Source organism: Pectinophora gossypiella, chromosome 19, assembly GCF_024362695.1.
Source record: "Pectinophora gossypiella chromosome 19, ilPecGoss1.1, whole genome shotgun sequence".
Classification (NCBI taxonomy): domain Eukaryota; kingdom Metazoa; phylum Arthropoda; class Insecta; order Lepidoptera; family Gelechiidae; genus Pectinophora; species Pectinophora gossypiella.
This window is the reverse complement of record NC_065422.1, coordinates 5,145,118-5,166,343: the sequence shown is the minus strand read 5'-3', so window position 1 is coordinate 5,166,343 and position 21,226 is coordinate 5,145,118. Positions and strand designations below refer to the sequence as shown.

General features: G+C 39.4%; 1 protein-coding gene and 1 long non-coding RNA gene across 2 annotated transcripts in view; one reads left to right on the top strand and one right to left on the bottom strand.

Moving 5' to 3' along the window:
• Positions 1-21,226, top strand: part of LOC126375612 (uncharacterized) — a 180,656-nt gene that overhangs the window by 40,489 nt on the left and 118,941 nt on the right. The window lies entirely within an intron of this gene.
• The window catches only part of LOC126375509 (neuropeptides capa receptor-like), a 117,626-nt gene that overhangs the window by 14,509 nt on the left and 81,891 nt on the right, over positions 1-21,226 (bottom strand). The window contains exons 5-6 of the mRNA XM_050022474.1: positions 12,998-13,098; positions 7,947-8,130 (exon numbers count right to left, since the gene is read on the bottom strand). Coding sequence (XP_049878431.1) covers positions 7,947-8,130; positions 12,998-13,098 — 285 coding nt within the window. The remainder of the gene's footprint in view (positions 1-7,946; positions 8,131-12,997; positions 13,099-21,226) is intronic.

Genomic DNA, 21,226 nt, shown 5'->3' with positions numbered 1-21,226 from the left:
GAGACAACGTAACTATTCTAGGACCTTAGTCAAGTTCAATATTCAATATTCTTTATTTTCCTACTATGATACAAGTTGTGTACTTACTTCTAGTAAGTACCTACGTCACCCTTACTTTCGTTCTAAGTGGAATCTTACAGAGTGTATTTTTGTTACCTATTTTAATTATATTTTGTTCATTTCAAGTTTGTTTTAACGTTTTCAGTAGTTCTCCATTTTTTGTCCTAATCGGAGACTTAGTATGTACTGTTGTTAATAAACGTAATGAACATGATACTTACGATACAGGCTTTGCCTAGTGTACCGGGGGTGTGTGTGTGTGTTTGCCTATGGTTGAACCGCCGGATTACAAAACGGCCCTGTTTTTGGAAACAGCTAGCCGTAATGTAATACAGCGGATTATACAATCCGACTGCGACATGTATAAGAGAAGGAAGCTTTTCAAATTGTAACATCCCTATTTAATGATACTAAAGGCGAAGGATTGGAACTGTGCCGTCGTCTGTTTTCCATCTCGTTATAATCTGGGAGTCTTCAAGGCTAGAGTGAATGGAGCCTTCAGCGCTCCCCATTTGTCCGGCCAAGTAGTTAAGGCGATCTGCGGCAAATCTACAATAAGTGACGTCACAAAAAGCTACAATTTGTAACATAATCTTAAATAACGTTTTGAAGTACATTGTATTATAATAACATTAGGTACGATGCATTTGCAAATGCTTGCGACGCGACCTGTGGCCGCGACTCAATTATCGGTATCCGAGTTAGAACCTTGTTAATAGTTATAAACAATTTATACTGCATACACGTATGTTACGTAACCGGTACCTTCGCCCGCCTGCTCACACCCGTACGCCGTGACTAGCGTCGTTCCACGAGTTCAAGTCAGCATAATTAATGGAACAGCCTGCCTGCTGAGCCAGCGCCCAAACGCGATGCACTGAACGTCAATCACGCCACCAAAATTGTGACCTCGATTTAGCCATAATGTAAAATAGTTTTAAGAAAAAATCAGTGTAGCCCTAACTTCGGACTCATTCGCACCTAGTTTAGTTAGGTTTAGCTCTTTATAATGTAGATTTAAATTATAATTTCATTCTAAGAGATTCTAGTTTCTCTCCTTCACCCTCCGTCTGCGACAAAAACGTAATTCGTAACTGTTTGAACATAACAAATACTTTATTGCACACGCAGTAAATACAATATACATAACAAAAGAGAAATGGAAAGAGTACAACAGGCGGCCTTATTAAGTAGCAATCTCTTCCAGGCAACCTTTGAGTAAGTATAACGAACGAGTGAGTGCTTTGAGTGTTTGAACGTTTAGGTAGAAGCTAAACTGATTTGTTTAGAAAACTTTCATTGTAGAAACTGGGTTGAGAAAATAAACGGGAACAAATTGACTTATCTACTGCCCGAGTGGCAATTTGTAGTCCTATCGCCGATGAAGCGTTTATTGCTTATTACTTATTGTAGATTTGCTGCAGATGGCATTAACTACTTGGCCGAACAAGTGGGGAGCGCTAAAGGCTCCCACCGGGTACAACGTTTAAAACAACAGGTCTGAGGGAGTCCAGTTGGGCGCGAAACTCGGCTCAGGGCGTCGTCTGAGAGGAAAAACATTTGAAAGAGTTAATCGACCCTAACGGGTCGATAGCAATAAGCGCTGATTGAGGGAAATCGTCGACTACGCCGACAGGGTCGGTATCGGGGTTCTGAAGTGTTTGGTGTCGCGAGCTGATTGGCTACCTCTATGGCTAGAGTAATCGGATCGTCGGGATCGCATATTACGTCCTTCGTAACATAAATATACAACTCGGCGGTAAATTTTATTATAACGACGTACGAATAGGGTTTTACCCCGTTACCTTATTACAAAACGGTGACTAAAGATAATATAATACCGTCGCTTCGTCATAAAACGTTAAACGTGCAATGCCATAGGCGCCATTTTGAAAAATCACATGGTATGATCGCATCTCCATAGCATACTACTATCTCGCATTATCCCGTTTTTACAGGGACCGTTTAATGAATGAATGAATGAATGAAATATTTATTTCAGATATTTATCCATATTTTGTTAGTAATAGAAGATTATATCTAAGTTAGTAAAATTTATAATTTTCATTGGATGTCACATGCATGTACATCCAGTGAGTGAGGATGGGACTGTCCATCCTTTGTGAGACCACCTTCAGGAGACTGTTGCTGCTGCCCCGCACTCGCTCCCACAGAGAAGCCACACGCTTGCGTAGAACAGCCTGGAAGCCATCAGTGCTCCAGGAGGCGAACATCCCCGAGGCACTGCAGCGCCAGGGCAGCCCCAACAACCCCCTGAAGGCGTTATTATATTGAACGCGCAGAGCACTGAAGGTCTTTTTGGTGTAATTGCTCCAAAGGTTGCACGTGTATAAACTCTGGCAATAGCTTTTGAACAGGGTAACCTTCACCTCGTAAGAACATCGTGCAAACCTACGTGCTAGCATATTACCCCTGATAGACAGTGCTCTGCGTTCCCTATCCAAGTCCACATCGTCCTTTAAAGTATCCGTGACCCAGTGACCCAAATATTTAAATTGCTGAACAACTTGAAGAGGAGACCCGCTTAGAGTTATTGGAGGAATTGAGTACCTTTTAACGCCAGATTTAAACAATAATATCTCACTCTTTTTTACATTATATTTGAGTCCATGAGCCACAGCATACCTTTCACAAATTGCTATCAGTAGCTTCAGAGCATTGACTGAGGGGCTCAGCAGCACCATGTCATCGGCATAGCTGATGTTGTTAACAAAACAGCCATCCACTGAACAACCCACCCCGGCGCTGCTGAGCTCCTCAATCAACCCATTCACATATACATTGAACAGAGTGGGTGAGGAAAGCCCCCCCTGCCGCACACCACACTCCATTTTATAGATATCCGAGTACGCCCCTTCCCACCGAACCACGTTAGTTTGATTGCTGTACCAGTATTTAAACATTTCAATTACTTCAACAGGTAAGCTAGTATTACTCAGCTTGTTCCACAGCACATCATACGACACCATGTCAAATGCCTTCGACAGGTCCAAGAAGCACGCATAAACCGGCGTATTCCTATCGGTATAGTACCGAACAGTGTGCTTAAGACATAATACTGCCGACTCAGTTGAAAGACCTGATCGAAAGCCAAACTGAGCGTCATGCAGATTTACATGTTGGTTCAAATATGAATTAAGCACACTGTCCAGCACTTTCGCCAGAATAGTGGCTAAAGATATTGGCCTATAGTTGGACTTGTCGGAGGCATCACCCGTCTTATTTTTGACTATGGGTACCACAATAGTTTTCATGAGGTCATCCGGCAGGTAGCCGTGACGAATACAGAACGTAAAGAACATAGCAAGAACTCTAGGGAGGTGAACACCTGCATGTTGCAGATGCTCGATGCTGAGACCGTCGTGTCCAGGTGACTTACCTCTAGTCATTTGTCGCACAACCTTAGCTATCTTCACTGCAGTAATTCTAGTAGAAACACCACTAATACGGTTCTCAGCATCGAACAATGACCCACGCCTCTCTATCGCCAGAGGTTCTACTTTGAAGTGATTCTTGAAGAGGTTAGCTATGCCACTAGGCTCACCTATACCTTCAACACTAACCGGTAGACACACCCTAGGGTTCAGCTTATTGGTTGATTTCCAAAACTGTACAAAGTTCTTAGATATGTGATGCGAGGCAATTATGTCCATCTTTATTTGGTCTTCATTTCTTTGACAGAATTTTAATTTAGCTTTAAAGTCCTTTCTGGAAGAGCACATTTCATCATATAATCGACCTAACTTAGGCTTTCCATACTGACACCATTCCTGGAAACAAAACCTCGCCCTCTGGTGTGCCCCCTTGACGTGTTTATTCCAGCCTGTAACATAGCCACCCCTTCTGTGCCGCACTCTAACACAGCTAGCAACCGAAGCCTCCCTGAGTATTGTAACAATGGAGTTATACATATTGTCAATGATGTTCCTATGATTAGTATCATTACATAATTTATCACAACACAAATGCATCTCATTTGGAAAATCAATGCCTCTGAGTTTATTGTTACATATATTAGCATATTCATCTATCTGAGATTGTTCTCGTTCTCCCCATATTATTCCCCTCACTGAGTTATCACTTCTCTCTTCGTTATTCATAGTTATATTTTTAGGTACACATTTATTTAAATTACATATAATTTCTATGGGCATGTGATCCGACCAATATACATTGTAATGTATTTTAGCGCTTACAACTGTTTGTCTTGCCGCTGTTGTAGTTACACAGTGGTCAAGCCAGCGCCTACATCCGTGACTATCGCTTACAAAGGTATAGGAGTCTGCCGGTAATAGCTCAGTGTCTACCAAACACAGTTGTTGCTCCGTACAGAAACTGTTCAGCTCATTAAAGAAGGGCATGTCTGGGTGGGCATTAAAATCACCTAAGAAATACACCAGATCTACACCTTCATTTTCAATGATCGCATACATTTCACTTAAACATTCTGTAAATTCAGTTAGGTTCTCGCGCTCGTCATTAGGCATGTACACCGAAAAGACTATCATAGATCTATCACTCATAAAAACTTTGATAGCTAAAAGTCGAACACTTTTACACTGTATGACAGAAACGCACTTAAACCTGTTTTTACGCCATAGGAGCCCGACACCCCCATGGGGACGTCCACGCAGAACTCCAGCTGATAGATCCACAGCAGTATTACCGGAGTACGCAAAGTTCGCATCAATCGTTCCCAGTATTGGTATGTCGTGCTGCAATAACCACGTTTCTTGGAGTGCTATGACATCCGCCGAGCTACACAGTGACCTGACACATTCCACTGATCGAGAGAGACCTTTGCAATTAAAACTTATAAATTTGCAGTTATTTGTTAAGTTTATATTATCCATTGGCTTGGTTATTAAGTCTATCTTCACTATTATTCAACCGGGAGCTGGAAAAGTTTACATAACGCCTAAACAGTACCCCCTCCGGCCAGAAATGTTCGTTTAGAAAAATATGCAACTTACATTTAGGCACTAGTACTTTGTACGCATCGTAGCCTCTGTCAACTTTCAGGTTAAGTTTTTGCAGTGAAACATGTAGTTGTGTCTTACTATGCACATACGCAATAACGTCATTCTCAACAGTAGTTTTATGAACATTGTATATAAATAATGGAATTTTGTTGTCCGCCGCTTTAAAGTTTGCAGTTAACTCAGTAGCTGCAGTACCCATTTTTCCTACAATTCTGTTTCTTAACCTCTTTTTTTGTACAATTTTCCATTCCTCAGAAGGATTTTCTGGTTTCCATTGCCCTGGCGCCTTAAGTTTATCTGCTATAGAGGTTTGAGATTCCTGAGCGCACATTCGCTGTTTTGATTGCGCAGCACCCAGCTCGCTTGCCTGTAACATCGGTGATTTTATATGCCCACTCATTAAGCTAGTACTCTGTGACATAGGTGATTTTGTTTGGATAACACTCGGCACTGCAGTCTTGTCATTAGTCATTGGGGTCACTGCACTACACATCTGATCCGACATTCGTGGTAATGAAGTCCCATCTGTGTTGTTTACGCCACTTTGTCCGTTTTTGTGATTTGAGGTGGAAATAATTTGTCGATATACCGACGGTACTACCGGTTGCTCAGGACTATTTAATGAAGTATCATAGTTATTGGGGTTAGATCTTGTGATATGTTGAAGTCCCATAGGCCCACTATCGTAGTTACAATCACCTCGTAGGTAATTCCCCCTTCTTGTGTTTACATTGCAATATTCAAAGTTATTCCCAAAAGATGAGGTTTTTAGGTCATCTACCTCTTTCTTCAACGTTTCAAAGGTATCCAATGTGATGTAACGATCCTGTACCGCCCGTAAATCCTCCTTTAGAATCAAGATATCCTTGAGAAGACGTGTCACATCGATGTGATCGAATGTAATCGGAGGCAATTTCTGAAGATCTCGGGCCACAAATACGGGAACAGAATCGGGATCCGTTTGTTTCAGGAGCGTGATTATGTCATCGATATCTCGGTGAGTCTTTTTGTTACCTTTACGGATCTTAATTTGCCTATTCGTCGGAATGGAGTCGTGTAACAATTTCTTCGCACAGAGTATTTCCTCTGGCGTAAACGCCGTCAAACATATTTGACATAGACTATCCTCATCCATCACATCAAGTTTATTTCTTACAAAAGCTAAAACTTCACTGATTACTAGGTTGCAACCTGTACATTTTACAACTTTCGATGCCATTGTCACAAAGCTAGCAACGCAGGTACGCTGCAGTCTAGAAACACGCACGACACACAGTTTTTGTTTACCTAGCCCTTACTTACCTGAGAGAAAGCCGAATCCTCTTATAGACCACAGAGGCTTAAAAATTACCATTCCTACAGATTACGAGCCGGTACAGAAGCGTCAAATGTACGCGTTCCCACGCGTGGGCCGTAGCGAATCCCACGATTTCCAGTCAGTCAGACACCCTGACACAGCCATGTGGTACGGACCTAAACTGCAGCGAATCGTCTCAGGTTGGTACCTTAAGAAATTAAAATAGCATACCTACTAGCATTATCCCATTTACACAGAGTCCGCTTACCTAACCTGAAGATTTGACAGGTCCGGTTTTTTACAGAAGCAACTGCCTGTCTGAGCTTCCAATCCGCGAAGGGAAAACCAACCCAATACAGGTTAGGTCACACACCTTCGAAAATGCATTCATCGTATGATCGAAGCATACTAAATCTCTTTTAAGGACATCCTCAATTTGTTCTATAAGTACAGTATGTTAGTGACACTGTAACATAGGCTCTGGGGGATGATTCAAGCCATGATTCTGAGATGATATCAAGTGGGTGGAATATCTGTCGGAAAATTTTAGTGTTTTTTTAAATGGTTTTCAGTCCCATATATTGTGATTTAAGTTACAGAACCCGTAAATAAAAAAAATACATTTTATTGTAATCAATCGTCGATACACTACGTAAGTAATCGCTTTAAGCGATAAGGCCGCCAATTAAAAATTAAGGGAATTACTGACTAATGTATTTAATTACTATTATTTGTCACATATATAAAAATCAACAGCCTCCGTGGTCTAGTGGTTAGAGCGTTAGGCTCACGATCTGGAGGTCCAGGCTCGATTCCCGATGGGGATATTGTCGAAATCACTTTGTGAGACTGTCCTTTGTTTGGTAAGGACTTTTCAGGCTTGAATCACCTGATTGTCCGAAAAAGTAAGATGAGTCCGTGCTTCGGAGGGCGTTTGTCCCGGCTATTAGCCGTAAAAACACTTCCACCAACCCGCATTGGAGCAGCGTGGTGGAGTATGCTCCATACCCCCTCCGGTTGATTGAGTGGAGGCCTGTGCCCAGCAGTGGGACGTATACAGGCTGTTTATGTTATGTGTATATAAAAATCATTAAAACCGTACGTAAATCGTTTACTAAAAGTAGAAAATTTCCTTGCAAAGTAAATTATAAACACTGGACGTTGGTAATTTTATTTTCTACGAAATGGCTACGTAGGATGGGATGATGTCAGCTGGGCTAACTTTGAAATGCTAGCTGTCAGTTTTTCTTATACCATGGGTGTAAGTACTTATGCAAAAAGCTTAAGTACCTAAATCTCATTTGTTGAAGTTTCCTGTTTACCGCATTCTAGCCAGACTCAGAATAAGTACGTAAGTAAATGAAGTAAGTACTTTTAGCGTTGAAAATGTCACGTTTTTATGTAAATTGCGTAGCTGTAATTTCACATATGTGGAGGATTTGCGCATATCACCACGCTACGGTGTGGCGAGTAAGGGGATTAACGACCGCGGCACGATGTGCACGCTGATTGAGCATTCAGTGTCAAATAAATCAAAATCAAAATTTTTTTTTTCTTGATATAAAAAAGTACCTAAGTAAACTAACCTGCCACTCATAACGTTGTACAGTATAGGATTGACGGTAGCGGAGACGTAGTACAATGCGCCTGCGACGTTGAATAGGTGCTCGTTGATCACGTGAAACTGCGGCAGCGCATACCCGTAGATGTAGAACACTCGCTGCACGTGGAATGGCGCCCAGCACACGAAGAATGCTATCACTACTGCCGCTGGAACAAAAAAAGAAGGAATTAAAAACATAATAATAACGGAAGAAATATAAATAAAGAACGTATCAATCAATCAATGGGTACCTAAAAATGGTGTGGGAGTGTTTCACAATGTATTATTGTCTATTTTACGCATCGATTTTATGCCTCAACACAAGACATTGTCTCAGAGGATCATCATCAGCCGTACGACGCCCACTGCTGGGCATAGTCCTCCCCCAAGGATCTCGGAGGATATGTCGGATAAAAGCGACCCAAAGATCGGAACGCTACTATTCTTTCTTATCCGCCGAAAACGAAAGGGACGGATGACTGACAATTGTTAATTTTAAAATGAATGAGTGAATGAATGAATAAACTAATCATTCGTCTGGCTGCTATGCAACCCGTTGTCCCGTTCAACGTGTGCTGTCAACTTAATTATTAATTCTGTCGGGTTATTGACCAATACAAAATTTTGGGAGAGCTTTTTAAATGTATGCCTAAAATTGACGTATGTCCATGAATTATATGGCTATCTATTACCCGTCCCTTTCCTTTTCGGCGAATAAGAAAATGACAGATATAACTTGCGCAAAGTTAGGATTAGTGCCCGGTTAATGGCAATATGATAGTCCCCTACTACATAAGAATTAAACATAGCTGGCGAGGAATGGTGGATATACTATACACCTCTGCCTACCCCTTCGGGCATACAGGCGTGACGCAATTTTATATTATGTTATGTTATTAACTTCTTTATTTCTCAGTTCACAACTCATCGAACATGTTTTACATAAACCCTGTTTATGCCACAGACACTAAAAGTAATTTCAAAGCATAAAACATTAACAAGGACTCATTATAATTGTTATCGTAGTGTTTAACTTTAAAAGCAAATTTAGTATCTAGTAAAGCGATTCCCGAAAATCTAGTAGAAAAACCACTAAGTTTCCGCGAAGCGAAGTTCTTAGTATTAAAATTTAAATTACCTTAAGTTACCTTTCACAATATTTCTAATATTTTCGTCGTTATTTAAATTACAGTGTCTTTGATTTGTAAAAATTGACGATTCAAAGTGTAACTGGGTGTCATAACATGGGCCATCATTGACACCCAAAAACCAAGATAAAGATGCATTATGTCTGTTATCTACGAAATTATAAGGTGAAACGAAGGAAAATCTGTACAGCGGCATCTATATTGTTTTTGGAAAACGGAGCCTGGCAAGTTCGTCATAGATTTTATAGTCGTCTGTTGTCTAACGAACAGATTGGTGGCAGTTCGTCGGAAATGTAAGTAAGGTTATATATATAGGGTTAGTTTCAGGGATGATTCAAACCATGATTCTAAGTTGATATTAAGTGGAATTTTCCATCGCAAAAGACATCGCATTGTCCCGTTTTTTAAAGGGTCCGCTTGCCTAAACAGCTGAAGATTTGACAGGACAATTTTTTACAGAAGCGACTGCCTGTCCGACCTTCCAACTCGCGAAGGGAAAACCAGCCCAATACAGGTTAGGTAGATCACATACTTCCGAAAATTCATTTTTCTGGAATGTGGGTTTCCGCACTATGTTTATGCATCGCAAAAGTACTTATACGTAGATTGAATATAATAAAAAAAAATACAGTTAAACGTCATAAATTTCATGAAACCTAACGAATTCAATGAGTCCTGGAAGAAATGGAGGGAAGCCTTAGCCCAGTAGTGGGACACTTTAGACTGGGACATAAGATAAGAATAATTTCACGATGGAAAATTCCACTTGATATTAACTCAGAATTATGAGCTGAATCATCCCCCTCAGTATTCGGTACGGTGCTTGTGACTGACACCCTGTATATAAATTCTATTTAATATTTGTTTTATAAGGCAATATCGTCGTCAAACGAAAAATATTCATTAGCTATGTAGAAACGGCGCATCCAATCCAACATGTTTAAACTTTACTTGAAATATTTGCTTAGGGATTTAATAAGGGCTACCCAAACATTGATGTAAAATGAGGCCGCTGAAACGGTGTCGTCAGTTATGTTTATGTATGTAGGTAGTTACCAACAACTAACACAAACAATATACAGTCTATATGTATACTATACAGGAGCGGTCACCAGGTCGTAGAGAATTTATTAGATTTTAATTAATTAATTAGACGTAAATTCAAAAATGTTACATTGACCTTCAACATACATTGTTTTAAGTTTACGCGGTTATTATCATAATTAAAGCACATAATAACGGGTTCTTACCGCGTTTAAATGGGGATATGAGACTCCCGATATTTCGACACTGTTGCAAGTGCCATGATCACGGGATGACTGATGAGATTGGAGTGGATCCCCATTTCAACGCGGTAAGAACCCGTTATTATGTGTTTTAATTATGACCTTCAACATGTTTATCCATGATAATTACGTTGAATAAATGATTCTGATTAGATAAAATTGCAGTGGCCACCCATGACCCAACCCGTCGCCCAGGGGAGGTCATGTCCCCCAAGACCCCCAAGACACCCCCCGCCCCCGGGAGACGGGTTGGGTCATCTTGGGGGACATGACGCCCATGGGGGTCTTGGAGGACATGATGACTCCCCCCCCCTAGATTCGCCCATGATACTATATACGTCAGGCCTCCCCCAATCAACCAGATGTGGTGTGGAGCATACTTCTCCAATGCGGGTTGGTAAAGATCATCAAATCACCCTACGTTTTCCGAGCAATCAGGTGATTCAAGTCTGCAATGTCCTTACCAAACAAACGACAGTCTCACAAAATGATTTCGACAATGTACTCATCAGAAATCGAACCCGGACTTTCAAATCATGAGCCCAATGCACTAACCACTGGACCACGGAGGTTTTCTACTTATATTACCTAAATAAAAAAAAACATTTATTTTCAGACTACAGTCCATAGATATGTTAGTATGACTAACTTACATGCTATGTTAGTAACAAGTAATGTAAATACTTATTATTATTATTTATTTTATTTTCAGACATGTGTTCATAGTTTGTTATTATTTACTGATGTAAGTGTGTAATGTCACTAACACCCTGTATATATAAAGGCTAGATGTGATTTAAATAATGTATTATCACCACGCTTCGGTTCAGCGCATAAGCATTTAAAATTCAAACGAATTCATTTAAATATCTAAATACTTGACCGACAGTTTATTTTCCTATTTACCATACTTACTTATCTTCTAAGGTCTCCGAAGATGTTTCTTAAACCTCTATTGCATCCCCTTGCCCTTATTAACACGCAATAAAGCCACAGAATAATAATCCCTCCCTTTGATAAATTAAATTGATTGATTTATACGTTTTCTGTGAAGTCCTTTCATCTCCACTCAATAGAAATGCACCATTAGTCTGTGCCAAACTTGTCGGAGACTGAAACGAGGTCATCTTATTGGAACCACTGTGTTATCCAGCTGGAAAGCGGCTGGAGATAATTCAATTAATACCTTCTATAGGAGTTCTGTCTTAAAATAAATTCCAATACACACCGTCTAATTTTATTTTAAATTATACCTGTCATTTTCTTACCCGCTCAAAAGGAAAGGGACGGGTAATCGAGAGTCATAAAAATTTATGGAACTATAGGGCGACAGAATTAAGTTGATAGCACACGTCAAACGGGTTGCGTGTCAGCGAGACGTCTATTTGATTGGCCCGGGTTATTTATTTTATCACTAATTCATTTTAAAATTGATATCTGTTAATTATTTGTCCCTTTTCTTTTCGGCGGATGATACACTGTCACGTACTTATAGATTAAAATTAAATTAGGCGGTGTCTGCAGGAATCGATTTTTAAACTAACAGCCTTCGGTCCGCAGGAGTAATGTCTGTATCTATGCTTGTGGCAGGCTACGGTGCTGTTCTTTGAAAAAAAATATTCGCTTCTCGCTTTTACATATTGAGGAAAAAGAAAAAGGAATAAATCGTTAGAAAATATGTTGTCGAAGCGAATTTTTTCTGTCGTTTATGATGGATAGGGAATAAGTTATGATAACGGTGAAAGGGTTTTTCCTTATTGCATGACATCGTCGACCTTAACCTGTCTTACAATACATGTCAGGCTTTTTTCGTCACCAGGGATGAAGTTTCCGTGTCTCGACACGGAAACTTGACGAGACACGGACAGACAGGTTGATTCGGGTTACATCGTTCGTTATGCCTCATTTACACGTGCCGAGTAGTCAGTGCGTATTACCATAGAAAAATAAATCTCATCGTGATCGTGGCGATCGTCGTGGAGATCCTTGGGGGAGGTCTAGGCCCAGCGGTGGGCGTCGTACGTTTGATAATGACAGGGTCTTCGTGACATCGTATTGAATACTGAGGGAGATGATGCAAGCCATGATTCTGAGTTGATATCAAGTGGAAAGTATTTATTTATTTAGTCGAAGATAACGTGCTTCCGATACGTGTTTTATGCAAGATTTAGAGGTAAAACCAACGGACCGTGTCTGAGCAGTCTTGTTATCAATTTAACGTAATTATCGAGTACTTAAACAAGAAACGAAAAAGAAGAACGAACGAAGAAGAGCGGATGAAGGATAATAGAATTGCGAAAGCGGTATATAAAGCGAAATTTGATGGTAGTGCTGGCAGAGGAAGACTTAGAAGGACTTCTAATCTAATCTAACAAGATCCCACTGCTGGGCAAAGGCCTCCCCCTCATCCTTCCATTTTTCGTGGTCCTGTGCGTATTCCGGCCAGTCCCTCCGGTAAGCGTCCAAGTTGTCACGCCATCTCTTAAAGAAGGAAGGAGGAAGGGAGGAGGTTTGAAGGACTTACATTGACCAAATAGTTATTAAATAACTCGTTTTGTACCGCTCTCCTGTACCTATGTGTACCTTAAATATAAACTTACCAAGCATACGTATGATGGCTTTCCTGGATTTGGCCTGCCGGGTCTCGCCGTGAACGTGGCCATTGAGTAGGCTTTTTGTCTTCTCCATTACTCGGGTGGACCTTAAAATAAAGAATTATTCATTAATGTTGGCCTTCGAAGTTACGGGTACATTGTTAAAAGGTTGTAACCTACGAGTTGTAACAGACACTTTTCCTTCCGCCTCCGTTACTGTGGAAGTTAAAAGTATTTTTTTGTGAAGTTGTAAAGAAGATTTATTTACGTCGGAACACGAAGCGCGAGCGGCTTTTCTTTTTCTTTTCTTTTTTTTGACGTGACTTTGAACTACTTGACCGGACCCGTTACAACGTTTAAGACAACAGGGTGCCCAGTTAGGCGCGAACCTCGGCTCAGGGTTGTCGTTTGAGAGGAAAAATATTTGAAAGAATTAATCGACCCTAGTGGGACGATAGCGATAAGCGCTGATTGAGGGAGGCACGAGCGGCGATGGTTGATGAATCTCTCAGAAATCGTTTTATAGACACAAAATCTTTATTTAAGGTCTTGTCTTCTTATCGTGTGGGTTGTGAGTGGAATAAATTGATTTGATTTGATTTGATTTGAATACCAAGCTCATCAACCCTGGTGTCAGGGTTATTGTTGAGCCGCCAAAGGCCCCTGACGTGGCTCATGTAACGACTACTTACTTACATCAGTAAGTAGTAACAGGGACCAACGGTTTAACGTGCCTTCCGAAGCACGGATCATCTTACTATCGGACAATCAGGTGATCAACCTGTAATATCCTAACCAAACTAAGAATCACAAAGTGATTTTTGTGTATGTCCCCATCGGAATTCAAACCAAAGGCACCGCCTTTGAAAAAGACCAATTCTGAGCTCCATAGGTTAATATTGGGAGAATGCACATGTCCACGAGTTTACGTTTTAGAGATAGAGGTAAATCGCTTTTCATATGTTCCCTCATTGACCAATATCTTCTCCAGGCATTTTCGCGCGTCGTGCAACTTCTTTGCAGCCGTGCAAATCGAGGCGGAGATGGCGTGACGACTTGGATGCTTTCCTGGAAGGCTGGCCGGAGGAAGCACTGGAGAGAGAGTCCAGGAAGAAATGGAGGGAGGCCTTTGCCCAGCAGTGGGACACTTTAGGCTAGATAAGATATGATTTCACGACCAAAAAAAAAGCCATACCATAGAGGTGCCACGCGTGAGTATTAGATACGATAAATATAAACCTCTGCACGTGTTTACGCAACAGTGGAATGTTTTACATATTAAGGTCCCCATTATTCAAGTTTTCAAATGTTATAGCTTTGATATTCTGATTAAAGCCAGTTGAGCGTTTCGGGGTGGGAAGAGTTTGTGTACAGTCACAGAGAAGTCGCGCCGCGGTTTCGTACAAAGTCTTTGTAACCCGTTAAGGGATCAATTTGTTATGCTCGCGTGCACTAGTATGGCGGAACACGGCAAAAATCAGAATTTTATGGAGAGTACGGGCTATTGCTGCGGTATGAATATGTTTTGAAAAAATCCCCTATTGAACTTCTTTTATCGTGGTGTTGTGGGTTAAGAGGTGGTCTTTATTTAGAAATCACAATTCCATAATTTATATTTATATAATGTACGAATAATGTCAATTATTTATTGTTAAATATTATTTTCGTCAACAATCACAATGAATACACAATGGATACCTTGAACTACCTACACACATACATACATAAACTCACGCCCGCAATCCCAAATGGGGTGGGCAGAGCCACAAGCAATCAAAGACAACTTGCAGCCACTGTTGATACGAAGTCCTAAGAACTACCTACCTACCTAAAAGATAATAATAGATCGTATTATTGATCCAGGGATCCAGGGATGTACATAAATAAACAAAGATCTTTATTTAATTGAATATTTATTAATATATGTACGTATAGTATAGAATATTTATTATATTAACTTTAGTTTTATTTTTAGGTATTTATTTATTTATTTTTTGTTGCACCATCCCGCATCCAAGTTGTAAATGTTTGTCTCCTTTTGTTGGTTGCCTGGAAGAAATTGCTCTAGAGCAATAAGGCCGCCCAAATTGTACTGTATTCATGTGTAATGTCTGATGGTTGAAATTTTAGTTCTGTGCAATAAAGTATATTTGATTTGATTTGATTTGATTTCCGATATTGTAATTCTATGTCTTTCCTAGCACTCCATTCATAATAGGTATTATATTTCATGGTTAAGTAATTTTAACATGAGAAACCACACACATGAAATCATTTATTTTAGGTTTAGTACGATCTACTCTGAACAACCGCGCCGCGCCGCGTCGTGCGTGTATGAAAGGATTAATAAATGTGGAGGAAGCAAGAAAAGCAGAGCAGGGCTGGCAGTATACCAGCGTCGTGGTTCACGCCGCGACTTATGCTGAGCGAGGTCCTTTTATTCCGGACTCCACCGCAGATGATCGGGCCGTCAGTGCGTTGCATTTAGGATGCTTACTTTTATTATTATTGTTTTTAAGATTTTGGTTTGTTTTTCTTTTTGTTTTGTTTTTTTTTTCTCTGTACTTATTGAGGAGCTCGGTGGCGCAGCGGTAAACGCGCTCGGTATGCGATTGTTGAAGTTAAGCAACTTTCGCAAAGGCCGGTCATAGGATGGGTGACCACAAAAAAGAAGTTTTCATCTCGAGCTCCTCCGTGCTTCGGAAGGCACGTTAAGCCGTTGGTCCCGGCTGCATTGGCAGTCGTTAATAACCACCAATCCGCACTGGGCCCGCGTGGTGGTTTAAGTCCCGATCTCCCTATCCATCCATAGGGAAGGCCCGTGCCCCAGCAGTGGAGGCGTTAATGGGCTGATGATGATGATGACTTATTGAGTTCCGTGTGGTTTCTGTCCTGTGTTGAATGTTATGTACCTGTCTGTCTGTGTCTGTGGTATCCGGAATGTTTCTTTCTTTCTTTCTAAAAGCGTGTTAGGATCGAAAGAAATGGAATTCCATAGCCTCTGCTTACCCCGGTGGGAAATAAGCGTGAGTTTATGTATGTATGTACTTAAAACAAATTTTCAGTTTAGTTGACGTAGATTAGGTAGTAACCGCCCTGTAGTTCCGGGCGCAAGAATAGGGCTACGGTACCCCCTGCCTGTTGTAAAAGGCGACTGAAAGGGGACACTGGAGACCGTGAGTGGTAAGGGCGGGGGCCCGAGCCGCTCTTCATACGGTCTCCGGGAGGGACGGCAATGTGACATGGCCTCGCATTGCCGTAAAACTGGGATGGCGTAGGGGTGGGGACCTACCCCGGGACGCGCTTTTTATAGCAGGCGCGAGGGAAGCACCGGTGCGTTCGTTAGAGATCCCGGAGCTTCCCGACATGCGCAGCAGAGGGCCATCGGAGGGGTTTTAATCGGTAAGAGTCCGACATAACCTCGTTGCTTCCCCGGGTGGCGAGGTATCCATGAGGATTTCCCCTTCGTTACCAAAAAAAAAAAAAAAAGATTAGGTACCTACTTCATTGTCAGTTCAAAGAATACCTCCCAGGCACGTAATAGCAAATATTTCATCAAAAACTTTTATGTATTCTCATTCGTAATTTTTCTCTAGAGCTTAACATGTTCAGACGCTATTCAATTTAACGGATATATCAAGAGTTCTGGAAGTTGGTTTTCATTAACTTGCGAGTCTTCCCTGCATTATGAGTTTATGGTTGTTCGATTAAATGAAAACGAACAGTGAAGCCAGTAAAGTGAGTGATGATCATATTCCGACTATACTCATTTTATTGCGCGTACTTCAAATACCTACATATTTATATTATTTAAGTAGGTATAAGTAAGTATCATGGTAACCCAGAATGCTTGACTCTCAATTTGAGGTCGCAGGATCGAATCCCAGCATAGGCCTAAACCAATGATTTCCGAACTTGTTTTCGAATTCATGTTTAAGTTATAAATAATTATCACGTGCTCAACATTTCCGATAAATTTATTTCAGAGGTATGTGACTTAACATGTATTGGGCTGGGTTTGAACCCGCGACTCATCACTTCACTCATGGGAAATTCATGAAAATTTTAGTATTTTCTTTAATTATTTTAAGTTCCATATTTTTGCGACGGAAAATTCTATATGATATTAACTCAGAATCATTGTCCGAATCGTCCCCCTCAGTATTCGTTACGATGTCACTAACACCCTGTGTATGTTATGTTTGCTGTTAAACTCTTAAAAAAAAATAGATGGCGCTAGTAGTCTATTAGAACGCGGTATCGACATTGTTATTAGATTCTAATAAGATTACATACATATGTGTCGTTGTACTCAGAATCCAGGCTACTAGATAGCTTGCCTACCTTTATGTGACTATAAGTACTGCTTTAGACTGTGACGCTTGCACTACGTGGGACATCACGACAGGGATTGTGCCTTAGTGATCATTGTACCTTGCTTCACAATTTTGCTACTAAAAAGTAGCAAATCAGAATTTTCTGCAAAAAAGCAGCTGTACTTAGTCCACAGTTCTCCCCGCCCGCCTCAAATTCAATTTACGAACTCAATTATTTACCTACAGTCTGGTACTTACAATTTGCATACCCATGGATAATAATAAATCAAAAGGAATTAATTAAAGCCTTAACCTGAAAGCTAAAGTTCACGTTCAAGGTCTTCGAAAGAACAATGGAGCTTATTGTATCAGGCGATTAGTAAATTGTTCCGCCTTCGTGGCACGGTACGCTTTATCGATGTAGTTGCGACAAATATTAAATACATATCGTTGCCATATAGCACAAAAAAATATTAGTGCCTTTTTGAAAAATTACATTCTGAAGAGATTTTCTTTTTTTTGAAATGGCATTAACTACTTGTCCGGACAAATGTGGAGCGCTAAGGGCTCTCACCCGATACAAAATTTAAGACAACAGGCCTGAGGGTGCCTAGTTGGGCGCGAACCTCGACTCAGAGCGTTCGAGAGGAAAATATTTGAAAATAAATAATCGACTTCTCTCGTGTGGGTTGTGAGGTGAATTACCAACCTCATCAACCCTAATGTGAGGGTTGCGACTGAGTCGCCAAAGGCCTCTGACATGACTCATGTAACGAATCTAGTGGATCGATAGCGTAAAGCGCTGAGGGAAATCGTCGACCACGCCAGCGGAGTCGGTATCGAGGTTCAATTTTCTTCAACTAAACCTCGATTTCTATCAATTAACCTGAATCTGAGAAAAAATTAGACTATAATTTCTAACCTGGAATAAAACTCATTTGTCTAATGCGAGGTTGTGTTGATAAAAATCGCATATGAATGTGACTTTTCAAAAAAGCACATGTATGGTTATCACTATAAGGCGTTCTGTAAGCTCGCGCTCTTAATCCCTAACATATAAATAAAATAAATAACATACATACATACATAAACTCACGCCTATTTCCCACCGGGGTACACAGAGACTATAGAATTCCATTTGCTTCGATCTTGACACACTTCTCTTGCTTCCTCCACATTCATCAATCGCTTCATACCCGCACGCCGGTTCAGAGTAAATCGTATTAAACCTTGTCTAAGAACATCTCCAATTTGGTCATCGTAAGTCCTTCTCGGTCTTCCTCTGCCAGCCCTACCATCAACTTAAATATACTTTATTGCACTTAACAACTAGTTACATCACAAACAAGATGGACGTTTACAAGGGTGGACTTATCTCTAAGAGAGATCTCTTCCAGCCAACCCAGAGGTACTATGAGAGTAACTGCGGAAGAATAAAAAGAGGTGCAATATATTAAATACATTATAATAATTATATCTACATATAAAACCGATTGAAAAAATATATATATACACAAACATATGCCTAAGCCTCTATAAATATATACACATATAAAATTTACTATACCTACATACATACCTATTATATATATATAAGAATATTATACTTAGACTACGAATACTCTATGGATAAAAAGTGCTCTTTGACTCTCTTCTTAAAAATTCGCTATATATGCCGCTTTCGCAATTCTATTAAAATAAATAAATAAATTGTTTATTTTCAAAAAGATGTACAGCTTACTTAACTTTATAATTTTACATGGTTGTACAGTGTCTTTAAAATATAATAAACCATCGTGTCTTAAGCTAAGTTCTTACTTGAGACTTGTATTATAGGATACGAAGATTCTCCGTTTCATGGGTAGGTGATACAAATAATGGGAACGGCAAAGCCACAAGTCATCGGTAGACAACATGCATACTCTTTTATTATGAAATAACGAATAAGGATGAATTGTGTGAAGTAAAACGACACAGGAAACAATAAATAGGCTTTCGTAAAAAAGTTTGGAGAAACGAGTAATTTGATTAATGGATGAGTTGAAGAAAAACAGGAAAAAACACAATCATTTTCTTCGAAATAAATCAGAAAATTACTTATTATTAATATTTTTTAAACGTTCTAGCTGAGGAAATAAACTGATTTTAATTTATGATTATTTTTTATTCATCTCAGTTGTCCACCGAAGATGTCAAAAAGACATTCATATAATAACACAAGTTTATAATAACACTTAGTTTTAAGTATTAATAAATTATTATTAATTGTTGTCCATACCCCCTCCGGTTGATTGAGGGGAGGCCTGTGCCCAGCAGTGGGACGTATATAGGCAGTTTATGTTATGTTATTATTAATTATTATTTGTGTGCAATAAAGTGTTTTATTATTATTATTATTATTAAATAAAGATAATGCCGTATCTCTAGTTCTAATCTTCAGTTTTATGTACTTATTGTAAAAATTATATATAATTATAATTTAATTATAAATAATTAAATTAAGTATACACGGTAAGTTTGTAACGCGGCAGCTACTTACTACGACGTAGCGATCTCGTAGCATAATTCGAAATCGCTACGTCGTAGTATTTTCTGCTACGCATTATTTATTTTATTCAATTGACAACATTTCATTTAGAGTTGAAATTCAAAATCCATTTTGAGATTTGGCTTTAGTGTGCACGAACAAATAATTTTGCGACGTTTCTGTTTTTTTTAAATTACAACGATGACGTCATGTCGTAAAGCAGAATTAAAAAAAACATACGTATATTCTTCTATCACTTTGACAAACACTATTCGAAGTACACATATGCTACGCGTAAATAAATCTGTATTTCGGTAACTTATACCTTAATTATAATTTAATATTAAGAATAATTACAATAATATGAAACTAAGCTACCTACTGTTTTATTTCAACATGTAAAAACATTTCTAAAATGTCATTTCAAGTCAATGTCAAGGTAGGCAGGCAAAGAGGACCCTTGATTTAAAGTCTCAAAGTCGTTCGATTTAGAAATATTTTGTACTTTGATATAAAAATAAATATTATAAAAACATACGATCAATAACGGTCCTCGATTTTTTTGATATGTTCTTGAAAACGAAATAAAATCGGTGGGAATTTTATTTGAAATATTGTGAATTCGATCAAATTACCCTATTATTATATTTATACGTACTGTTATGTATTGTACATAAAAAAGAAGAAAAAGCTACTCTTCAAAATACAAGTCCTATTGAAGATACCTAGAACCTAAAAGTATTTATTTACCTTAGACATCATGTAGACTTTAGACTGGATGTAGTATTTGAACTAAGTTAAAGGATATGTGACTTAACTTTTGTGTACTTTGTATTTACGTAAGTAGGTGTTTTTCTTGAGAACATCTCTAAACACAATTCGTATTGGAAATGCCACGGATCGGGTAGACTCATACCTAATGTATAAGTTTACTAACTCAATATATTCTATACAAGCAATAACTTATCTTGTAACTTGACCCTAAGTGTACGTAAGAGCCTAGACAAAAGTTCCTATATTTTTTTTCTTATTGGTTTTATTGTGAAAATTAATTAATGTTTCTGTCTTTACATCAGACATATTGTTACGGAAGTGGGTTTCGGGATTGGGAGGAAACTCACTGAGTCCACGGAGAAACGAATTTATTTATATATTCTCTATACACACGGTACAGGTTCCGCACAGGGCTCCGTCACCGTCATTTCACTATATTTCGCGACACTCAAACAAAGGTAGAAACTAGACACTAGCACTGCACTAACACTGCTCTTGACACTGCACTTAACGCTGCTCTTGACACTGCTCTTAACACTGCTAAAACATTTGGGCTTTTGGCTGTCATATTTTTTATTTATATAATTCGCCGTATTGATTCATTTTGTGTACGAACAT